At 40.0% G+C, this 23,315-nt stretch overlaps 1 protein-coding gene across 8 annotated transcripts in view; it reads left to right on the forward strand.

Moving 5' to 3' along the window:
• The window catches only part of LOC128698885 (nucleoporin p58/p45), a 154,516-nt gene that overhangs the window by 99,666 nt on the left and 31,535 nt on the right, over positions 1-23,315 (forward strand). For all 8 annotated transcript variants that reach the window (XR_011392474.1, XR_011392477.1, XM_070089052.1 and 5 more), the window contains 2 exons: positions 2,673-2,790; positions 14,010-14,242. Coding sequence is in view for 6 of the 8 variants with exons in the window: in XM_070089052.1 (XP_069945153.1) it covers positions 2,673-2,790; positions 14,010-14,242 (351 nt within the window). In the remaining 2 variants the exon portion in view is untranslated. The remainder of the gene's footprint in view (positions 1-2,672; positions 2,791-14,009; positions 14,243-23,315) is intronic.

Consider the following 23,315-nt stretch of genomic DNA (forward strand, 5'->3'; position numbering starts at 1 on the left):
GAAATAATGGAAATCAAATTAATCCGTGCAAGACACCCAAAAGTATGAAAAAAAAATTTTTACCACGTGAAATATACATTTTCCTACACACAAAGAGAAGGATACATGCACAATAGTAGAGTAGTACATGCACAGTATATATTGTGCATGTACTAGTCTACTAAATGAAGAATAAATGACACTTACCTTTATTGAAGATGCAGCAATGACTGATGAGACACTGTGTCCTGGGAGTGCCTTTTCCTCCTGAGTACTGTAGGTCCTGTTTGGTATTTTCTTCCAGAACATGCCTTATCACACTGTGTATGTCACTACGATTCTTAAATCTCTCAAACCAACCTTTGCTGGCTTTAAATTCACCAATATGAGCACTAGTTCCAGGCATTTTTCCCTGTTCACCTGGGTGTTAGTCGACTGGTGTGGGTTGCATCCTGGGAGACAAGATTAAGGACCTCAATGGAAATAAGTTAGACAGTCTTCGATGACACTGACTTTTTTGGGTTATCCTGGGTGGCAAATCCTCTGGGGTTAATTGTTTCTTGGTATATTCTCAATAAGCCACACCAACAACAGTGCTACAGCAGCAGCAGACGATGCTACAGCAGCAGCAGACGATGCTACAGCAGCAGCAGCAGCTGTACCACCAATAGTAGCGATGGTTGATTGGGGTTTATTATACAACCTGGCCAGCTCGGAGACACGCACTCCACTTTCATACTTATCAATGATCTTTCTCTTCATCTCTATAGTAATTCTCACCCTTATTGCTGTAGGGTTGGCACTAGAAGCTTTCTTGGGGGCCATGGTCACTTATTTTGCAGATAAAATCACCAAAAACACTGTAATAATACGAAATGTTATGATTGTATGCTTGGATGCTACCGCGGAGGCTGGCTGGTAAACAATGCCACCGGCGGAACATGTGAGGCTGGCTAAGGCGCACATTGGACGCGTCTCGGACGAACAGCGGTGAGCGGGTTTTTAAGCGGTATGCGAGGCAAAATTTTAGCGATAAAATGTATCGGTATGCGGATTAAACGTTATGTGATGCCAACGGTATGCGGGGGTCCACTGTACTTCTAAACTGTTGTATTCTGGGCACCTCTGCATAAACAGTGATTGTGTGAGAGTGAGGTGAAAGTGTTGAATGATGATGAAAGTATTTTCTTTTTGGGGATTTTCTTTCTCTTTGGATCACCCTGCTTTGGTGGGAGACAGCCAACTTGTTGAAAAAAAAAAAAATAAACTTGACCAGGTGTGGGTTCCAAACTGGTGCTGCATACTCCAATATGGGCCTGACATGCACTGTGTACCAAGTCCTGAACAATTCTTTACTGAGGCGTAGGAACGCTATTCTCAGGTTTGCTAGTCACCCATATATTGCATCAGTTATCTGGTTGATATGCACCTCAGGAGATGTGCTCAGCATTATGCTCACCCCAAGATCCTTTTTTTCTAGACTGTACTCTGTCTGCGGTCTTCCTCAATCTTCATGACTTTGCATTTGGTGGGGTTAAACTCTAGGAGCCAGTTGCTGGACCAGGCTTGCAGCCTGTCCAGATCCCTTTGTAGTCCTGCCTGATCCTCTTCCGATTTAATTCTTCTTATTAGCTTCACATCATCTGGAAACAAGGATACTTCTGATTCTATCCCTTCTTGCATGTCATTTACATATACCAGAAACAGCATCGGTCCTAGGACTGACCCCTGTGGAACCCTGCTCGTCACAGGCCCCCACTCTGACACCTCGTCACATACCATTTGTTGCTGTTGCCTCCCTGTCAGGTATTCTCTGATCCATTGCAGTGCCTGTCCAGTTATGTGTGCCTGATCCTCTAGCTTTTGCACTAATCTCTTTTGTGGAACTGTGTCGAAAGCCTTCTTGCAGCCCAAGAAAATGCAATCTACCCACCCCTCCCTCTCTTGTCATACTTCTGTTACCTTGTCATAAAGCTCCAGTAGGTTTGTGACACAGGATTTTCCTTCCCTGAAACTGTGCTGATTGACATGTATAAGCTTGTTCCTTTCCAGGTTCTCCACCATTCTCCTTCTGATAATCTTCTCCATGACTTTACATACTATGCATGTCAGTGACATTGGTCTGTCATTTAATGCCTCATGTCTATCTCCTTTCTTAAAAATTGGGACTACATTTGCCGTCTTCCACATCTTGGGTAGATGCCCAATTTCAGTGGATGCATTAAAGATTGTTGTTAGTGAATTACAGTGACTGCTGCTAGACTGGTGTGTTATAAATGGGCTCTCGATCTCTTGAACAGTCTGCAGATGGCATAGCAAATTGAAATCTGTTGAAGAGAACACAAAGGAAGTCCAAAACTAGCAGTGAATTTGATAGGCAGAGATTCTTGAGTGGTTTATCAAACTTTATATGAAAACATATTTTTTAAATCTTCAGCATGTAATTTTGTATATTAGTACTTATTCCTGCAATATTTCTTTTTTCATTTTAGGCATAATTGGAAATTAGGCTGCAGGAGTGAAGATCTCTGGAACCATTGAAAGATAACAATACTCTTGGTATTAATACAGCAGCTAGATTTTTTCTTTTGCACAGAGTTTAGGTGGTAAAGTATAATACCGTAGAGAAGGCATATCTTATGTTAGTAATTGCAGTTTATTTATCCATATTGATGCTGTTTTGTTAACTATAGGCAGTAGTAGTGGACTGCAGGCCTTCCAGGAACAACAGCAGAGAGCCAAGGCTGTTACACTTGGTGCTGCTCCACCAACAATGCCACTAGCACAGACCACAACGCCTCCCATGTTTGGGTGAGTAAACTTTGATTTTTTTTTTTTTTATCATTTATAATTGTCATACGGGGCTAGTAACCCCTTCTCCTGTATATATTACTTAATATAAAAGGAGAAACCTTCGTTTTTCCTTTTGGGCCACCCCGCCTCCATGGGATACGGCCGGTGTGTTGAAAGAAAGAAAGAATTGTCATATATGCCTTTTCTACCTTAAAAGATAAACCAATCTTGCTTAACATTTTACTGTGGAGTGACTTTTATAATAAAGGACATTTTTTGAGATTTACTCTCTCATTTTTATATTTAAGGTGGTCATGGTATCATTTTCCATTCATTTCAGCATACAAAAATAAGATTTTAGAGTATGAAAAGCCTAATTGTGTATCAGAGCCTCATGATCATCCAGGAACACTTGCATCTCTCACTGACACATCCACTCTTCCCATTTACCTATCTGTGCCCCAGAGAACCGCCATTCTGGAGTGGGGTTCTATTGTCTCCAGAGCTATATCAGCAACACAGATGCAGGAATGGGGAGAGGGAATTAGGGAAAAGGAGAAAGGGATGGGAGAGAAAAGGATGGATTGGAAAGAGAGGGGTGAGAAAAGGATGGAGTGGAAAGGGAGGGGTGAGAAAAGGATAGAGTGCATAGGAAGGGAAGAAGGGGTGGGGAAGAAAGGAAAGGAGGGTGGGAGGGAAAGAGGAAGGGAGAGAGAGAGTGGGGGGAGGGAGGGAGAGAAAGGGGGGGAGGAGGTAGGAGACAGTATTTAGTTTGCTAACATACACCTGGACCTAGGTATCAACTTACTGGTTGACAGACGGTCATAATACAGGGGGTTTAGGATTTATTTCTTGCTTTTGTTTTAACTAAGTACATTGCTTTTTATATGCAATCATTTATTATGTATGCACATTCCTTTTGTGTGTGTGCAATTCTTACCACTCCTATGTTTTGGCCAGCAAGTTGGGTGTAGTACAGTATACACTGCACTCTGTACATTTTGTCCCGGCTTCTTAAGAAGACATCTATTTCATTTAAGTATAGTGTTTTGATTGCTAGAAAATTAAACTTAGTTCACTGTCTTACTGTCTCATACATGGGTATCCTATTTAAAAATGGGGCTCACTTAGCACACTGTTCTCTTAATGAAAGATTTCTCTGGTTTTTATTCTGGTTATTAAGTGAGTGTTGCATATATTTATTAATTTAACACCTGTACATTATACATTATTTTTTCTTTTGAAAGACATTAATTAATTTTTTTCTTTTCTTATTTGGATAACTAAAAATCAGCTTCATTTTTCATTTTCCTTATTGCCCTAGCTGTGTGTTCCAAATTAACTTTGTTAGTTTTCTATATGTCTTATCAGTCTTTGTTGAGCCACTGAGGATTACAGATATTTAGATTCCTCTGGTAACCACAAGGAACACTTTTGTTGGGGTACAAGAAGAATGTCATCAGTGAGTAAAAGAGAAGCAAAAGTTAATAAATTTGAGGAGGCAGTTAGGGTAAGATATAAGTAACTGTTGGGAGAAAGATGGGCTAGAGAGAGAGTATAGGTAATTAGGAGGAGGCAAACGAGATATGGGGCAGATTGAAGAATGCCATATTAGAGTGTGCAGCAGAAGTTTGTGAATATAGGAAGGTGGGTGTGGGAGGGAATAAATGTATGAAAGAGAAAGCACCTAGGGATAGGCAGAGAACCTGCATAGGTCTTTTCTATAAAAGAAAAGGGGGTTAGAGAGAGAGTAAGAATTATAGGGGAATAGCCTGTTGAGTATACAGGGGAAGAGTGTATAAGAGAGTTATTATAGAAAAATTAAGTCCAAGATGGAGATCAGGATTACAGATGAACAATATCTCAGGAAGGGCAGGGGACATGTAGACCAAGTGTTTACATTGTAGTACATAAATGATCAATATTTAGATAAAGATAAGAAAGTTTAGGGTGGATAGGGCAACAATCAGGTGATGAGAATAATAAAAAAATTAGGTAATGAAAGATTGAATATTAGATTAGAAGGAGGGAGTATACAGGAAGTGAATGTATTCAGATATTTGGGAGTAGATTACAGTGGGCCCCCACCATACGATGGCATCACCTTACGTTAAATCCACCATACGATACATTTTAAAGCAAAAATTTTGCCTCGCCTCACGCTAAAAAACTCTCCTCACGTGATTTGTCCAAGACGCGTCCCACATGTGGCCTGAGCGCGCCTCAGCTGCCCCATGGGTGCCAGTGTTTACAAGCCAGCCAGTGCGGTCACATCCACGCATACAATCGGAACATTTCATATTATCACAGCGTTTTTAGTGATTGCACCTGCAAAATAAGTCACCATGGGCCCCAAGAAAGCTTCTAGTGCCAACCGTGCAGTAAAAAAGGTGAAAATTACTATGGAAATGAAGAAAGAGATAATTGCTAAGTGGAGTGCGTGTCTCGGAGCTGGCCAGGTTGTATACCAAACCCCAATCAACCATCGTTACTATCGTGGCCAAGAAAACGGCAATCAAGGAAGCTGTTCTTGCAAAAGGTGCAACTTTGTTTTCGAATAAGAGATCGCAAGTACTCGAAGATGTTGAGAGACTGTTATTGGTGTGGATAAACGAAAAACAGATAGCAGGAGATATCATCTCTCAAGCGATCATATGTGAAAAGGCTAGGAAGTTGCATGACGATTTAATTAGAAAAATGCTTGCAACTAGTGGTGATGTGAGTGAATTTAAGGCCAGCAAAGGTTGGTTTGAGAGATTTAAGAATTGTAGTACTCACCTATTTGTACTCGCCTATTTGTGGTTGCAGGGGTCGAGTCATAGCTCCTGGCCCCACCTCTTCGCTGATTGCTACTAGGTCCTCTCTCTCCCTGCCCCATGAGCTTTATCATACCTCGCCTTAAAACTATGTATGGTTCCCGCCTCCACTACGTCACTTTCTAGGCTATTCCACGGCCTGACTACTCTGTGACTGAAGAAATACTTCCTAACATCCCTTTGATTCATCTGAGTCTTCAACTTCCAATTGTGACCTCTTGTGTCTGTGTCCCTTCTCTGGAACATCCCGTCTTTGTAGTGGCATACATAGTGTGATAAGGCATGGTGAGGCTGCCAGTTTGGACCACAAATCGGCTGAAAAATATGTGCAGGACTTCAAGGAGTACATAGACAGTGAAGGACTGAAACCTGAACAAGTGTTTAATTGTGACGAAACAGGCCTGTTTTGGAAGAAAATGCCAAACAGGACCTACATTACTCAGGAGGAAAAGGCACTCCCAGGACATAAGCCTATGAAAGACTGGCTTACGCTCTTGATGTGTGCTAATGCTAGTGGTGATTGCAAAGTGAAGCCTTTATTGGTGTATCACTCTGAAACTCCCAGAGTGTTCAGGCAAAACAATGTCCTCAAGGCTAATTTGTGTGTGATGTGGAGGGCAAACACTAAGGCATGGGTCACTAGAGACCTTTTCTGTGACTGGTTGCACAATGCATTTGCCCCCACTGTGAAAAATTACCTCCTGGAAAATAAATTGGACCTTAAGTGCCTCCTGGTATTAGACAATGCTCCTGGTCATCCTTCAGACTTGGCAGAGCGACTTTCTGGGGACATGAGCTTCATTAAGGTCAAGTTTTTGCCTCCTAATACCACTCCTCTCTTGCAGCCTATGGACCAGCAGGTCATTTCAAACTTCAAAAAACTCTACACAAAAGCTATGTTTCAAAAGTGCTTTGTAGTGACCTCAGACACTCGATTGACTCTAAGAGAGTTTTGGAAAGATCACTTTAGCATCCTCATTTGTGTAAACCTTATAGGTAAGGCTTGGGACGGAGTGGCTAAGAGGACCTTGAACTCTGCTTGGAAGAAACTGTGGCCAGAATGTGTAGACAAAAGGGATTTTGAAGGATTTGAGGCTAACCCTGAGAAGCGTATGCCAGTTGTGGAATCAGTTGTGGCATTGGGGAAGTCCTTTGGGTTGGAGGTTAGTGGGGAGGATGTGGAAGAGTTGGTGGAGGAGGACAATGAAGAACTAACCACTGATGAGCTGCAAGATCATCTTCAACAGCAAGAGGCCAGACCTGAGGAAACTGCTTCGGAGGAGAGAGAAATTGAAGAAGTTGCCTACTTCAAAGATTAAGGAAATGTGTGCAGAGTGGCTTGAAGTGCAAACCTTTATGGATGAAAATCACCCTCACACAGCTATTGCAAGCCATGCTGGTGACTATTACACTGACAATGTTGTGAACCACTTTTAGACAAATCATGAAGGAACGGGAGGTACAGGGCTCTATGGACAGATATGTTGTGCGACAGAGGTCCAGTGATTCTCAAGCTGGTTCTAGTGGCATTAAAAGAAGAAGGGAAGCTTTTTTTTTTTTTTTTTTCAACAAGTTGGCCGTCTCCCACCGAGGCAGGGTGACCCAAAAAAGAAAGAAAATCCCCAAAAAGAAAATACTTTCATCATCATTCAACACTTTCACCACACTCACACATTATCACTGTTTTTGCAGAGGTGCTCAGAATACAACAGTTTAGAAGCATATACGTGTAAAGATACACAACATACCCCTCCAAACTGCCAATATCCCAAACCCCTCCTTTAAAGTGCAGGCATTGTACTTCCCATTTCCAAGACTCAAGTCCGACTATATGAAAATAACCGGAAAAGGACGTGCTACCTAAAGTCCTAATGAAAGGGGTTCCCCTTCTAAACATTAGCAACTTCCACACTCTCCCCTCCTCCCATCCCATCAATCATCACTAGATCTTCAATAAAGGTAAGTGTCAGTTTGTGTGTATTAAAATTAATATTTCATGTGGTAAAAAATATTTATTTTTTTATACTTTGGGGTGTCAAGAACGGCTTAATTTGATTTCCATTATTTCTTATGGGGAAAATTAATTCACCTCACAATAATTTCAGCATACAATGAGCTTTCAGGAACGGATTAATATCGTAAGGTGGGGGTCCACTGTATTTGTTGATGGATTGGTCCGTGAAAGACAAGGTGAACAATAGAATTAATAAAGGGGGATAAGTTTATAGAGGAATAAGTTTACTGAGTATACCAGGAAAAGTGTACGGTAGGGTTATAATTGAAAGAATTAGAGGTAAGACAGAATGTAGGATTGCGGATGAGCAAGGAGGTTTCAGAGTGGGTAGGGGATGTGTAGATCAAGTGTTTACATTGAAACATATATGTGAATAGTATTTAGATAAAGGTAGGGAAGTTTTTTATTGCATTTATGGATTTAGAAAAGGCATATGATAGAGTGGATAGAGGAGCAATGTGGCAGATGTTGCAAGTATATGGAATAGGTGGTAAGTTATTAAATGCTGTAAAGAGTTTTTATGAGGATAGTGAGGCTCAGGTTAAGGTGTGTAGAAGAGAAGGAGACTACTTCCCGGTAAAAGTAGGTCTTAGACAGGGATGTGTAATGTCACCATGGTTGTTTAATATATTTATAGATGGGGTTGTAAAGGAAGTAAATGCTAGGGTGTTCGGGAGAGGGGTGGGATTAAATTTTGGGGAATCAAATTCAAAATGGGAATTGACACAGTTACTTTTTGCTGATGATACTGTGCTTATGGGAGATTCTAAAGAAAAATTGCAAAGGTTAGTGGATGAGTTTGGGAATGTGTGTAAAGGTAGAAAGTTGAAAGTGAACATAGAAAAGAGTAAGGTGATGAGGGTGTCAAATGATTTAGATAAAGAAAAATTGGATATCAAATTGGGGAGGAGGAGTATGGAAGAAGTGAATGTTTTCAGATACTTGGGAGTTGACGTGTTGGCGGATGGATTTATGAAGGATGAGGTTAATCATAGAATTGATGAGGGAAAAAAGGTGAGTGGTGCGTTGAGATATATGTGGAGTCAAAAAACATTATCTATGGAGGCAAAGAAGGGAATGTATGAAAGTATAGTAGTACCAACACTCTTATATGGGTGTGAAGCTTAGGTGGTAAATGCAGCAGCGAGGAGACGGTTGGAGGCAGTGGAGATGTCCTGTTTAAGGGCAATGTGTGGTGTAAATATTATGCAGAAAATTTGGAGTGTGGAAATTAGGAAAAGGTGTGGAGTTAATAAAAGTATTAGTCAGAGGGCAGAAGAGGGGTTGTTGAGGTGGTTTGGTCATTTAGAGAGAATGGATCAAAGTAGAATGACATGGAAAGCATATAAATCTATAGGGGAAGGAAGGCGGGGTAGGGGTCATCCTCGAAAGGGTTGGAGAGAGGGGGTATAGGAGGTTTTGTGGGCAAGGGGCTTGGACTTCCAGCAAGCGTGCATGAGCGTGTTAGATAGGAGTGAATGGAGACGAATGGTACTTGGGACCTGACGATCTGTTGGAGTGTGAGCAGGGTAATATTTAGTGAAGGGATTCAGGGAAACCGGTTATTTTCATATAGTCAGACTTGAGTCCTGGAAATGGGAAGTACAATGCCTGCACTTTAAAGGAGGGGTTTGGGATATTGGCAGTTTGGAGGGATATGTTGTGTATCTTTATATGTGTATGCTTCTAAACTGTTGTATTCTGAGCACCTCTGCAAAAGCAGTGATAATGTGCGAGTGTGGTGAAAGTGTTGAATGATGATGAAAGTATTTTCTTTTTGGGGATTTTCTTTCTTTTTTGGGTCACCCTGCCTCGGTGGGAGACTGCCGACTTGTTGAAAAAAAAAAAAAAAAGGTGGGTGGTGCATTGAGACATCTGTAAGGACAAAGAATGTTATCCATGGAGGTAAAAAGGGAAATGTTTCAGAATAAAGTGCTACTAACACTGTTACAGGTGTAAAGCATAGGTTTTAAACGTTGCAGCAAAGAAGAGGCTGGAGGAAGTGGAGATGTTGTGTCTAAGGGCAATATGTGGTAAGAATATTGTGCAGAGTATTCATAGTCTGGAGATTAAAGGAGGTGCTGGGTTACTAAAAGTATTATCCAGAGAGCTGAAGAGGGGTTATTGAGGTAATTTGGACATTTAGAGAGGATAGAGCAAAATGGGATGATTTGGAGGATGTATAAATCTGTAGTGAAGGGAAGGAGGGGTAGGGGTCATCCTAGGAAAGGTTTTGTTTGAAACAGGTGTATATGAGCATGTTAAGAGTGAGTGGAGGCAAGTGGTTTTTATGGCTTGACATGTTGCTGAGCCAAGAGTGAGATAACATTTTTGAAGGAATTCATGAAAACTGGTTAACCAGACTTGAGTCCTAGAGGCAGAAACTACAGTTCCTATACTTTGAAAGAGAGATGGGTATGTAGCAGTTTGGTGGGGCATCTGAGCTGTGATGTCAGCACACCTCTGGCAATACAGTGATGGAGTGAGTGATAGTGAAATTGCTTCTTCTTTTTTTTAAGTCACCCTACCTCAGTGGGAAACAGCTGGTGTGTTAAAAAAAAAAATCAAGAATGTAGTGACTGTTAATCTTCAACCTTTAGTTTGATGCTGGGGACAGGAGTTTAATCTGTAAAGAAAATGAGACCTCATCTGTGTGTCTAAATCACATCATGTGATGAGGCTTGATTCAAAGAAAGAAGCTAATCATTTGGAAATAAAAGTACCTTAGTTTATAAGGAAATTGGTTAGCCTGGTCCATACATTATTTCAACAGCCATTCTCAAGTAGATTGTTCTTTTTGGCCTTTTGCTGTTGATTGGAAACAGGTACCTGTCGTGCTGTAGGTCATTGCTGCAATTTTTACATACATAGTAAAGACTAGAGGATTTGCACATGTATATTATTGCTGATCATAAAAATAATCACATTGCACAATGTAATGGAATACAATACATAGGAGGAGGAACAAATGTCAGGTAATCTTTGTGTGTGCTGAAGTAACAAGTGGTCACCATCAGCTGAACTGCTCATCAGAGATTGAGCTTTGATCAGGATACAGCCTCCACTATGACTTACTCTGAATTAATTTAGTGCCTCATTACTTGCACCAGTGTATTAAATTTATCGCCTGGGAAAATTGTTTCAAAATTGCTTGACCCCTTCGGTGTCAGTCCCATAATACAGTGGACCCCCGGTTAACGATATTTTTTCACTCCAGAAGTATGTTCAGGTGCCAGTACTGACCGAATTTGTTCCCATAAGGAATATTGTGAAGTAGATTAGTCCATTTCAGACCCCCAAACATACACGTACAAACGCACTTACATAAATACACTTACATAATTGGTCGCATTCGGAGGTGATCGTTATGCGGGGGTCCACTGTATTAGGTACTGAAATAATATTCAAATAGTCACAAAGACACAGACAGGTGAACATTTTCACCTGTCTTTGTCACATGCTATTGTCTAGATACAAAGTATTTATAGTCCTAACAATGTTTTAGACATGCTGAGGTATATATGAAACGCCTTGAAGCACGGTGTAAGACGAGTGTCACTTCACTGTTGTCAGTGCAGCAGTAGAGTGACACTTGATGATCGTGCACTGCTCCAGGGAACCCTGACTTTATTTGTTTTCACTGTTACACACAAACATATCTGTCTTTCTTTCTGCCCATGTGTGTTTATCTTCCTGTCTGCTTGTGTGTATCTGTCTTCCTGTCTCTGCTTGTCTCTCTGTCTCAGAGAGCTGCTCATGAACCAACAGGTATTACATATGATGCTGAGTCATCACATTTGATTCCTGATCAAGTGAAGATGTGTAATTTACACTATGTATGATAACTGTATAGGTTTCCCTCAACATTCACATTTTCCACTTTCGTGGGCTTCGAACATTCACAAATTTCCAGCCGCCCAATCTCATTTAAAATGTGTCATTACACAAGTTAGGAATTGTGGCGGTGGCAGAGTTTGTTTGGAGATAGGACAAGATAGTGCTTCAATATGACACTAATATCAACTCTACGGCTTATTTATCTATTACAATTCATCTAATATGACATAATAAACAATATTAATAACATAGAAACATGACATATACTTTAGATTGAATAAAATACATCATTAAGTATGTCACGAGTGTTGTTGCATTGTTGTTGTTGGGTGTATATGGGCGACTGAGAGCATAAGCCTTACATAGTGGTGGTGAAGGCAGTAGCAGAGGCATCAGAGATGGCTGTGTTGTCAGTCGCCCTATATAACTCCAACAACATTGGAGGAGTTAGGTTCGTGCTATTCGTTTTCTGTCCATTAATTGCTTAACTTACTTGCTACGCTGTTAATGCTACACTTTATCACTGGCTGGCACTATAGCCTTTATGGACTAGTGTTGCTTTATTATTATACATATCATAGAATCACTGAATCACTGAAGTAGGCACATTCTCCCCTCTCTCTTCCTCCTCCACTTTTGTATTCTGCTACAAGTTCTTTCTTGAATTCTGTAGTCTTTCTCACCTTTACCAAATGGCTGGCACTAGTACAATATTTTACAATGTTTTCTTGTGTTGTATGATTGTTCATGGTTCATTAGGTTAAGGAAGCAATATAGTTAGGCTAAGTAAATGCTATTATTATATTTCCCTACAATATATTTGTGCACCAAACATTCGCGATTTTTTAACATTCATGAGGTTCTTGATCCCCTAGCACTTGCGAATGTGGAGGGAGACCTGTACTTATGTTTACCTGTGAGAGAGATAGAGACAGAGGTAGACAGATACAGACAGAGAGACAGTCAAAGTAAGTCAGTCAGCCAGCCAGCCAGCCGGCCTGCCGAACATGTATTACACATGTTCCAGAATCGTTTCTCTTTACTTAGGGCATAGGTTATAGGACATTCTGGCAGGATGACACTACCAGTGGTATTAAATTTGATAGAATGTTGCACATGGGTTATTATCAAGGTTTTTGATATTTCCTCGACCACTTGTGGCCACATCCATCTCAAAGCCACTAAACTCAGGGTCAACATCACTTTCCTCTTAAAAGGGAAGTGTTAATACGACATGACATCAGTGAATCCATGGTGTCTGCCATACTGTTTGCTCTAGCTTGTCCTCAATTGAACTGGTGCTCCCACAGTGGTACCAGATATTTTTAATACTGTGCACACTGAGTGTTAACCATTTGACTGTTTCGGTCGTATATATACGCCTTAGGAGCCACCATGTTTGACGTGTATATACTCAAAAATTCTAGCAGCTTCAAATCAAGCAGGAGAGAGCTGGTAGGCACACATGTGAGAGAATGTGTCTGTGTGGTCAGTGTGCACCATATAAAAAAAATCCTGCAGCATGCAGTGTATAATGAGTAAAAAAAAACTCCGACCATTTTTTGGATTAAAATGCTGACTTTGTGGTGTATTTTCGTATAGTATTTATGGTTGTATTCTCGTTTTCTTGGTCTCATTTGACAGAATGGAAAACATATTATAGAAATAGAGGTGATTTTGATTGGTTTTACTATGAAAAGAACCTTGAAATGGAGCTCAAAGTAGGGGAAATGTTTGATTTTTGCCGATGTTCAAAAGTAGACAAATGATGTCATTGCCCAATAAATGTCCAACTAGCCATTCTAATATGCAGTCATGAATGGGTTGACATTATTTGTACAATTATTACAATATTGAGGTAGCCTGCATAACAGTAAATCTTCTGTTTTTTGTTTGAATAAAAATTCAAAATAGAAAGCAAGAATAATATCAGGGGGGCCTGGAGACGTGACTGATGAACAAAGAAAATGATATTTTAGAGCCAGGAATGTCTGCATTGTTCTTTCTGGACCCTATTTTGAAATTGGCATATTTTTTAATTTGTGTGAAATTGGCCAAATTGCAAATTTCTGATCATGTTATTGGGTAGTTGAAATTGGTCCACTGGAACAATGGAATTAGCCGAAAATATGGCTCATGGTGGGCGAAATCGTTGATTTGTAAGTATCGCTGAGGTCGCTGACTTCGCGAGAGCGTAATTCCCTAAGTTTTCCATCAAATTTTGTTCTTTTGGTGTCATTACCACCGGGAAAAAATTCTCTATCATTTCATTAGATTTTTTTTTTTTTTTTTTTTTTTTTTTTAAATTTTTAAACCAGAAGACACCTCAGGATGTGGGATTTCAACAGTCAAGGGGTTAAGACCCATTCTATACTGACCAGGCATCTCGGGCCAATTGTGCAAAATTTGGAGGCAGGAAAAATAAAACGATGTACGTTTTGAGAGCTACCAGTAACAATGTAGATCTACGTTTGGATAGTTTAAGGGTTAATTAGTAATTTTTAATAAAGCTCATTAAAATAATGATGAACATTTTCCACTAATAGGTTATGATTTCTGCTCTCCTACAGTAGTAACTCCATCCCTTCAAATATATTCTCAACTGGAGGAACATCCTTCGGTACAAATACTTTTAACGTTGGAGGTACCACCGTCAGCTCTTCATTTGGCTCGAAACCTCTGTTTGGAAACACATCTTCATCTGCCTTTGGAAACCCCACAACCTTCAACACCAGTGCTTCAGGGACCCAGCAGTCTACTATGCCATTTTCCATCAGCTCACCTTTTAGCTCTAAGCCTTTTGGTAAGTTGTATAATTTTTGTTTGTAAACCTAGTAGTTGACTTTTGATAGACTTTAAGTTATTCTTTGATATAGAATGAATAAGTATGATGTACCATAGAATGAACCTAGATTGTATTTTCATGTGTTTTCTGCTGGAATTTTTTTTTTTTTAGCTCAGTTAAAACTTTGCAGATATTTAGTGCTTTATTCATAACAGATTTTACACAGTACTGTGAATCATTCATTATCTGCTGAATAATGGATAAACTTTTATTGAAAATTATAATTAATATTATTTAGTACCCTGCAGAATGCTATACTGACAGACAGAAAAAAAAAGTTATTTTCTTTGTTGCAGAATACTCATTTTTACAAATGAACAATACACTGGCTTCTTTAACATAGTGTTCTAGGTGTCATACTCTTACCAGATTGTATTACTTGTGCTACTAAATTGGTACACTACGTATTGCTTTCCTGCATAAGAACAGAGGAGCAATGCAGTAGGTGTACTGACATATACTAGGCAGGTCCTAGTCTCAGCCATTATTCCCACTTGCATACAGCTCTGTTGTCAAACTACATATTGCTTTTCTGCATAACAGAGTCGATCTACTGTCACCTGCTAAGTAGGTCCTACTCTCAGCCAGTCACTTATACTCATACACAACTTTATTGACAATTACTTTCTTGTTGTAATAGGTTGTATTAGACATTTTAAGAGGATAGAGTAGAATAGAATGACCTGAGGGTGTATGAATCTGGGGTTGAAGGAAAGGGAGGGGGTTGTTTCAGGAAAGTTTCGAGGAAATGGGTAAAGGTAGTTTAGTGTGTTAATGGCTTGAGCATCCATGAAGCTTGTGTGTGTATGTTAGAATAAAGTGAGTGGTAATAAGTATTCATTTTATGGCTTGACATACTATTGGCGAGTGAGCAAGGTAACATTTGTAAAGGGATTCAGGAAAATAGGTTAGCTGGACTTGAGTCCTGGAGGTAGAAAGTACAGTGGAACCTCGGTTGTCGATTTCATTACCTGTTGAACAAATCGAATGGGGAATTCGAGAAAAAATGTTCTAGTTTTCATACGTGCTCTTGGTTGTCGATAGACAACACGAATGGGACAGAGCAGCTCGGATCACGTGCTCAGAGAATGTGCACTGGACAATGAGTCAACAGCATAGGTCTGAGTCAGTATAGCCACTAACTCTCATACTGTAAACATCTCTTGAGCTTTTGTTGTACATCTTGTGAACTTTTTTGTTATTTTGCAGTTTTGGTGCAATTTTTTTTGTGAGATAAGCCTGAAGATTAGCCTGAGCTGGTAGAGGATATTTTGTCCCAGGGAAAGATCTTGGGCCTAGAGGCGACTGAAGATGATGTGGAGGAGTTGGTGGAGGAGCATACAACTGAACTCACCACAGAAGAACTTGTAGACCTTCAGAAGGAGCAGCAACAGATTGCAGCAGAGGATCTGTCATCAGAGGAAGAGAAGGGAAGGGATGATGCTCCCATTACACTTGTGAAGGAAATGTGTGCTAATTGGCGTGAAGTGCAGGAGTTAACTGAAAGATACCAGCCAGACAACGCAGTGGCCATCCATCTTTTTAACACGTACAGTGACAGTGTAATGTCTCAATTTAGACAAGTGTTAAAACAGAGCCTGAAACAAACTTCACTGGACAAGTTTCTAGTGAGACAAAGAACCATTGAGCTAGAACAAGGTGTTAGTGGTGAAAAGAGACAAAGAAGAGAAACAGCACCAGGAGAGTTGCCTGACTCTCCTTCCAAGCAGTAACATATCCCCTCCTCTCCTCCACCTCCTGCTTCCAGTATGCCATTAGCTCTCCTCTGACAGGTAAGAGGCAGTTAAATTTTCATTTACTGTACAGTATTTCAGTTACATTTTCATTCAGTATTCATTTTTACAGTTTCCCTGTGCTGTATAACTTTATACATTGTCTTATGTAGTAGTTAGTACATTATTAATTAATTACCATACTGTCATTTGGGGTCTAGAACGGATTAATTCTGTTTACATTATTCTTTATGGGAAAAATTGCTTTGGTTATCGTCAATTTTGGTTGTCGAATCGATATCTGGAATTAATTAAATTCGATAACCGAGTTTCCACTGTACAGTTTGCCCTGGTTTTTGTCGAATTTGGTTTTTGACAACTTTTCATCAAAATTTTGTCCCAGTTCTCGTTCATCACCTCGGTTTTCATCGGTCTGCTGTACCGAATGTGTCCACCTGCCTGCGCCCACACGAAGCATCCCACGCTTTCTGAGTCAGTCTGTGAGCATTACCCTGCACATTCATCCAAAACATTTTGTAATCATTGCTTTTTGTGCTTGTTTATTGAGTGCAACTGCTAAATAAGCCACCATGGGGCCAAAGAAAGTTCTGAGTGCCAGTCCTTTGATAAAGTAAGAGAGAAACACAAAAGAATTCAAGAAAGAACTCGTAGCAAAGAACGAAAGTGGCATACGTGTGGTCGATCTCACCAGGATGTATGGGAAGTCCTCATCTATGATCAGTTCCATCCTGGCAATGAAAAAAGAAGTCAAGGAATCAGATGTTGCTAAAAGGGTAAATGTGCTAATAAAACAGAGATCGCAAACAATCAAAGATGTTGAGAAGTTGTTGATGGCATGGATCAGCAAAAAACAGTTAGCAGGAAATAGTGTTGTGGAGGTGATAATTTGCAAAAAGGCAAGGCAGTTGCATGCGGATCTTGTAAAGAAAATGCCTGGAATAAGTGCTGCTGTTAGTGAATTTAAGGCCAGCAGAGGCTGGTTCGACAAATTCAAGAAGCGATCTGGCATACACAGTGTGTTAAGATATGGCGAGGCTGCAAGTTCGGACAAACATGTGCCTGATGAATTCAAGGTATACGTAGAGGCTGAAGGATTCCTCCCCTAACAAGTCTTCAATTGTGACGAAACAGGCTTCTTTTGGAAGAAAATGCCAAAGATGACCTACATCATGCAGGAGGAAAAGGCACTACCAGGACACAAGCCTATGAAGGATAGGCTAACTCTTTTGTTCTGTGGTAATGCTAGTGGGGATTTTGAAGTGAAGCCTTTACTGGTGTATCACTCTGAAAATCCCCGAGTTTTCAAGAAAAACAATGTCATCAAGAGTAAATTGTGTGTGATATGGAAGGCTAACAATAAGGCATGGATTTGAGGCTGACCCTGACAATCCTACGCCTGTTGTGGAATTTATTGTGGCTTTGGGGAAGTCCATGGGGGTTGAATGTGAGTGGCCAGGATGTGGAAGAGTTGGTGGATGACCACAGGGAAGAGCTAACCAGTGAAGAGTTGCAACACCTTCAACTGGAATAGCATCAGATCGTAGCTGTGGAAATTGCTTCAGAGGAGGAGGAAGAGAGAGGGTAGAATGTGCCTTCTTCATTGATTAAGGATGTGTGTACTGTAAAGTGGAGTGAGTTGCAAAGTTTTGTGGAGAAATATCACCCTAACAAAGCTGTTGCAAGCCATGTCTGTAACACGTTCAGCGACAATGCCTTGTCCCATTTTAGGCAAATCTTAGAGATGCCAGAAACAGACCTCTCTGGACAGGTTTTTTGTACCAGTAAAAGACAAAGAAGGTGAGTAACCTCGGATAGGGACTTGATACCTGGGTTAAAGGGGATTCCCCTTCTAACCAATAACCTCTCCTCCTCCCTCTACCTTCCTTGTGTCTTTCATACACCAACAAGAGTCTTCAGTAAAGGGAAGAGTGATATTAAATGTTCATTTATCCATTTCATTAGCCCTTTATATTTATTTCTCAATGTTTTCTGTATGTAAAACTATAGTTATTCTCTATAAAATGTATTTTTTTGTTAATACAAAACAGATTAATTGGATTTACATTATTTCTTATGGGAAATATTGCTTCAGTTTTCGTTGAATTCGGTTTTCGTCATACTTTCCAGAACGAATTAATGACGAAAACCGAGGTTCCACTGTATAGTCCATACACACTAAAGGAGAAATGGGAATGTTGGAGTTTGAAAAGTCATTTGAATTGTCCTGCAAATGTCTGGCAAGACAGCTCTTGAATCAGTGAAAGTGAATGTTTCTATTTTTTTGGAATTGCTGTACTTCATAGGGAAATAGCTAGTGTGTTAAGAAAATGGGAATACCACCAAGTTATATTTGATAGAAAAACACAAGGAGCAGCTGGAAACTTTATTTAGGTAATGTTACGTCTGCTCAGCAGGTTTCTTCACTATTGATCTCAAAAAACTTACTTTACAGGCAAAACATTATCTTAAATTTTGTTTAAATTTTCTTTTGCTGCTTGTGTGTCTTTATCAGTTTCAACGTAAGTTTCCTGCACTCGCTCATGTAATAAAAGTTCTACTCTTAACCACCCATTTCCACTCCAAATCAGTGCTCTCTTGTATAAAAAGAATACATACGTACTACAGTCAGCTTACTGACCCATTCTATGCATATCCTACTCTCACCTATTCATTCTCATAGATATATGTCAAACATTTTTAGCAGTAGATGTATCAGATTGCATCTCAGAAGGGTGGAGCAGCCCAAGTTAACTCCATCTTGCATGTACCACCAAGGTAACCTGACCTGACAGAAAAGAAAACATTTTCACTGTCATTCATCCAATCATTATCTTGCCAAAAGGGTGCCGACATCACAGTTCATATGATCTTCCAAGCTCACTCGTCATATCTTCCAAACACACTCATCATGTGCTCCTCAAATTGTAGTCATCTAAACATTGAAGGTTATGATAAGTTTACCTCTGACATGCAGTGACATGGTAGTGAATACAGAAATAAAGGAGTTGCAGATGAGATGCTTAGCATATCTACCCAAAACTGAACTTGAAGCAATGGATTCATCTTGGATAGATTCAAATATAAAGATAATCAGGAATGTGAGGGTGAGGTTCTGTCAACAAATTTTCCAGAAAATAAGAAATATTCATAACTAGGCTTTCTCAACTTATTAATCTCACTACAAAGAGTTTTGGAGTGAGATCAATAAGTTGAGAAAGCCTAGTTTTGGAGTGAGATTAATAAGTTGAGAAAGCCTAGTTATGAATAGATTTAACAGTTAAAAATGGAAGAGTGAAGTTATTAGATGGGGAGGTGGAAGTATTGGGAAGATGGAGGGAATATTTTAAGGAGCTGTTAAATGTTGATGAAGAAAGGGAGGCAGTGATTTCATGCATTGTCCAGGGAGATATAACATCATCTAGGAGTGAGAAAGTGCCTGCTGTGAGAATGGAGGTGGTGTGTGAGACATGTACAGCAGCTGGAATTGATGGGATCATGACAGAAATGTTAAAAGCAGATGGGGATATAGTTTTGGAGTGGTTAGTAGTTTTGTTCAGTAAATGTATGAAAGAGAGAAAAGTACCTAGGAATTGGCAGAGAGTGTATGTACTAGTTCCTTTGTATAAAAGAAAGGAGGACAGAAGAGTGTAAAAATTATAGTGAAATAACCCTGTTGAGTATACCAGGTAAAGCTTATTGCAGAGTTGTGATTGAAAGAATTAAGGGTAAATAACAAAAAATGGCACAATACCGTGACTGGAACGATACACAAATAACCCGCACATAGAAGAGAGGAGCTTACGACGACGTTTCGGTCCGACTTGGACCATTTACAAAGTCACGCTAACCAGAAGTGGAGCAGGACGGCTATATATAGGCAGGAAGAGGTAGTGGTGGTAGTAGTAATAGTAGTTGTAGTGGAAGTAGTAGTAGTAGTAGTAGTAGTAGTAGTAGTAGTAGTAGTAGTAGTGATAGTAGTGGGGAACTAAGGAGGAGGAGCCAGTCAAATATAAAGAAAGGGGAGCACTGCAAGCGAGCTAGGTGCCCATAGAGGGAGAGCAAGTGCACAGAGGTGGGGGGAAGGGGAAGTGATGAAATAAATAATGAAGGAACAGAAACACGCCACAGAAGAAAGACAAAGAAGGAAAGAGGAAAGGGGAAGAGGGAGAAGAAGAAAAAATGAGGAATCAGGTTAAGTCACGGGTGTTCTGAATTAAGGGTAAGATGGAGAGAAGGATCGCAGATGAACAAGGAGGTTGTAGGAAGGGTAGGGGATGTGTAGACCAAGTGTTTGCATTGAAGCATATAGGGGAACAGTGTTCAGATAAAGTAAGGAGGTTTTGATTGCATATATGGATTTAGAAAAGGCATATGATAGGGTGGATAGGGTTTCAGTGTGGCAGATTTACAAGTGTACAGAAGAGATGGTAGGTTACGAAAAGCAGTTAAGAGTTTTTATGAGGATAGCGAGGCTCAGGTTAGGGTATTTATATAGGAGAGAGGGAGATTATTTTCCAGTAAAAGTAGGCCTTAAACAGGGATGGGTGATATCACCATGGTTGTTTAATATATTTATAGATAGGGTTTAAAAGAAGTGAATGTTAGTTTGTTGGGGAGAGGTATATAGAATCTAATGCAAAATGGAAGTTGTCACAATTGCTTTTTGCTGATGATGCTGTGCTTTTGGGAGATTCTAAAGAGAAGTTGCAAAGGTTGGTGGATGAATTTGGGCTGGTATGTAAAAGAAGGAAGTTAAAAGTGAACCTAGGAAAGAGCAAGATGAAAATGGTAACAAAGGAGTTATGTAATGAAAGATTGGATATCAGATTGGAAGGAGGGAGTATGGAGGAAGCGAATGTATTCAGATATTTGGAAGTGGATGTGTCGGCAGATGGGTACATGAAAGACGAGGTGAACCATATAATTGATTAGGATGGGGGTAAGGTTAGTGGTGCATTGAGGCATCATGTTATCCATGGAGGCAAAAAGGGGAATGTATGAGAGTGTAGTAGTATCAACACTTATATGGGTGTGAAGCATGGGTTGTGAATGTTGTAGCCAGTGGAGATATTTCTGAGGGCAGTGTGGTGTGAATATTATGCAGAGAATTCATAGTTTGGTGATGAGAAGGAGGTGCAGGATTACTGAAAGTATTTTCCAGAGGGCTGAAGAGGGGTTGTTGAGGATGACTCGGAGGGGGTATAAATTTGTAGCAGAAAGAAGGTGAGGTAGGGGTCATCCTAAAATAAGGTTGAAGGGAGGGTGTTAAGGAGATTTTCCATGCGAGGAGTGTGAAGGCTTACTCAGCCCTGTAACAACTTCAGACAGTATTACCAAGACTGGCTCCTCCTCAGGAAAATTATTGTATAGAAAAAGAATAAAAACTGACAAACATAAACACTTTATTATTTAGAAAATATAAAATATAAAACACTTAAATATGAAATATTGATCCTACATTAAAGAAAATGAAAAATGAAAAGTATAAATGATAACTGAATTCAACGCTAATATAAAACTTGGGTGTCTGGTGTTGTTGAAATCGTAGCCGTTGCCGATGATGTGGGGGGGGGTCGCAGGTGTTGATGACAACCCACCGGCTCGTTCTTCACAGAATAGCCGTGAGTATTCTATCCCGATGACAGGAAAGCAGGTTCTTTACCGCTGCAATGATGAGGGGTTACGTCCTGCAATTTCATACAGGTGCACAGGTAATTAAATCCAAAAAGGGGAAGTCTCAGGACATTAGTCCATCTCTATCAATTCTACTCGTTGATTGGCAGGTGGCCCTCTCTGTCATCCAAGCTGGAAAGATAGACAGGTTACCCACTGCTTAAGAAATCACTCTCCAGGATAAGTACAATACCTAAAAGATGTGGTGATTATTACAACAGTCAACCTAGGGCAAGACTGAAAGGACTAAGTTTATTATTGGTCAAAAGTGAAGCTTTCAACCAATAAATCCACTAGAATACAAGGCAGGCATGTACTTACAGTAGTGCTGGGAGCTGAGTCTAGTGATTACTGTTTGGACCGGAGCCCCACACGTCACCTTGCGGGGGGGGGGGGGGAAGGTGGGGAAGGGATAGCGGGAGCTAGACTGACCCTACCCTAACAAGCAGCCGGCAATCAAACTATCACTTTCGGGGTGGGGGAAAAAAGGCGGGAATAGCGGGAGCTGGACTTACCCTACCGTAACAAGTAGCCGGCAATGAAACTATTGTTACTATATACTCCATCGCTACTCCTATCTATTGAACTTTTCCCTCACAAGGAGCTTGAACATCCAGCGGGCATGTGTGAGCATGTTAGATAGGAGTGAATGGAGGCAAGTGGTTTTTACGACTTCACATTCTGTTGGAGTGTGAGCAAGGTAACATTTATGAAGGGATTCAGGGAAACCAGTTCACCAGACTTGAGTCCTAGAGGTGGGAAGTACATTGCCTATACTCCAAAGGAGGGATGGGGATATTTGCAATTTGGAGGGGCATCTGAACTGTTGTATCAGCGTGCCTCTGGCAAAACTTAGTGTGAGTGATGTTGAAAGTGTTTCGTCATTTTTGGGTTACTCTGCCTCAGTGTGAGACAGCTGGCAAGTTTAAAAAGAATCTAGGAAGGCAAAAGAGTTGTAGATGAGTCCTTAAGTAATATCATTGAAAAACAGTACTTTAGGTTGGATGAGACTTGAATCTGCCTAGTATGGGCCAGTAAAACCTACTGCAGTGCTCTTCTGATAAATATACTCAGACTATCAAAGAATTTCATAAACAAAAAGTAACCTGAGAAATATATTTTTAATTCAGCTTTAACTAAATAATAATTAAATCTCTGGTTCTTACCTAATCTCTGCTAAATAAAGATTAACTGTTCACATCTGCATAAAATGAACATACAGAAATTATCAAATCATTTGGTAAAAACAGTGAGAGAGAAAGTATTTGAAACTTAATTTTAATAAAATTATAATTTTTAAGTTTACATTTCTTAACAAATCTCTGCCAAACCAATATAAGCCCTCCACACTTCTCAACAGTACACATGCACAAAATAGGAATTTGTTTGGTGGAAAAAAAATTTATTGAAAATATTTTCTGTAGTATGTTGAGATATGGTGGTTAATCAAACAAGATCTTCTGCCAGATGATGGTAGGTGCAGAATAATAAGTTGAATACTGTGTAGCAAATATAGTAGAGTTGTCACCTTGTTTATCCTGATAACATATTTGTCAACCGTTAGACTGAATTTTGTTTTAATAAAACGTTAAGTCGAAAAGGTT

This window comes from Cherax quadricarinatus, chromosome 2 (assembly GCF_038502225.1).
Source record: "Cherax quadricarinatus isolate ZL_2023a chromosome 2, ASM3850222v1, whole genome shotgun sequence".
NCBI classification, from domain to species: Eukaryota; Metazoa; Arthropoda; class Malacostraca; order Decapoda; family Parastacidae; genus Cherax; species Cherax quadricarinatus.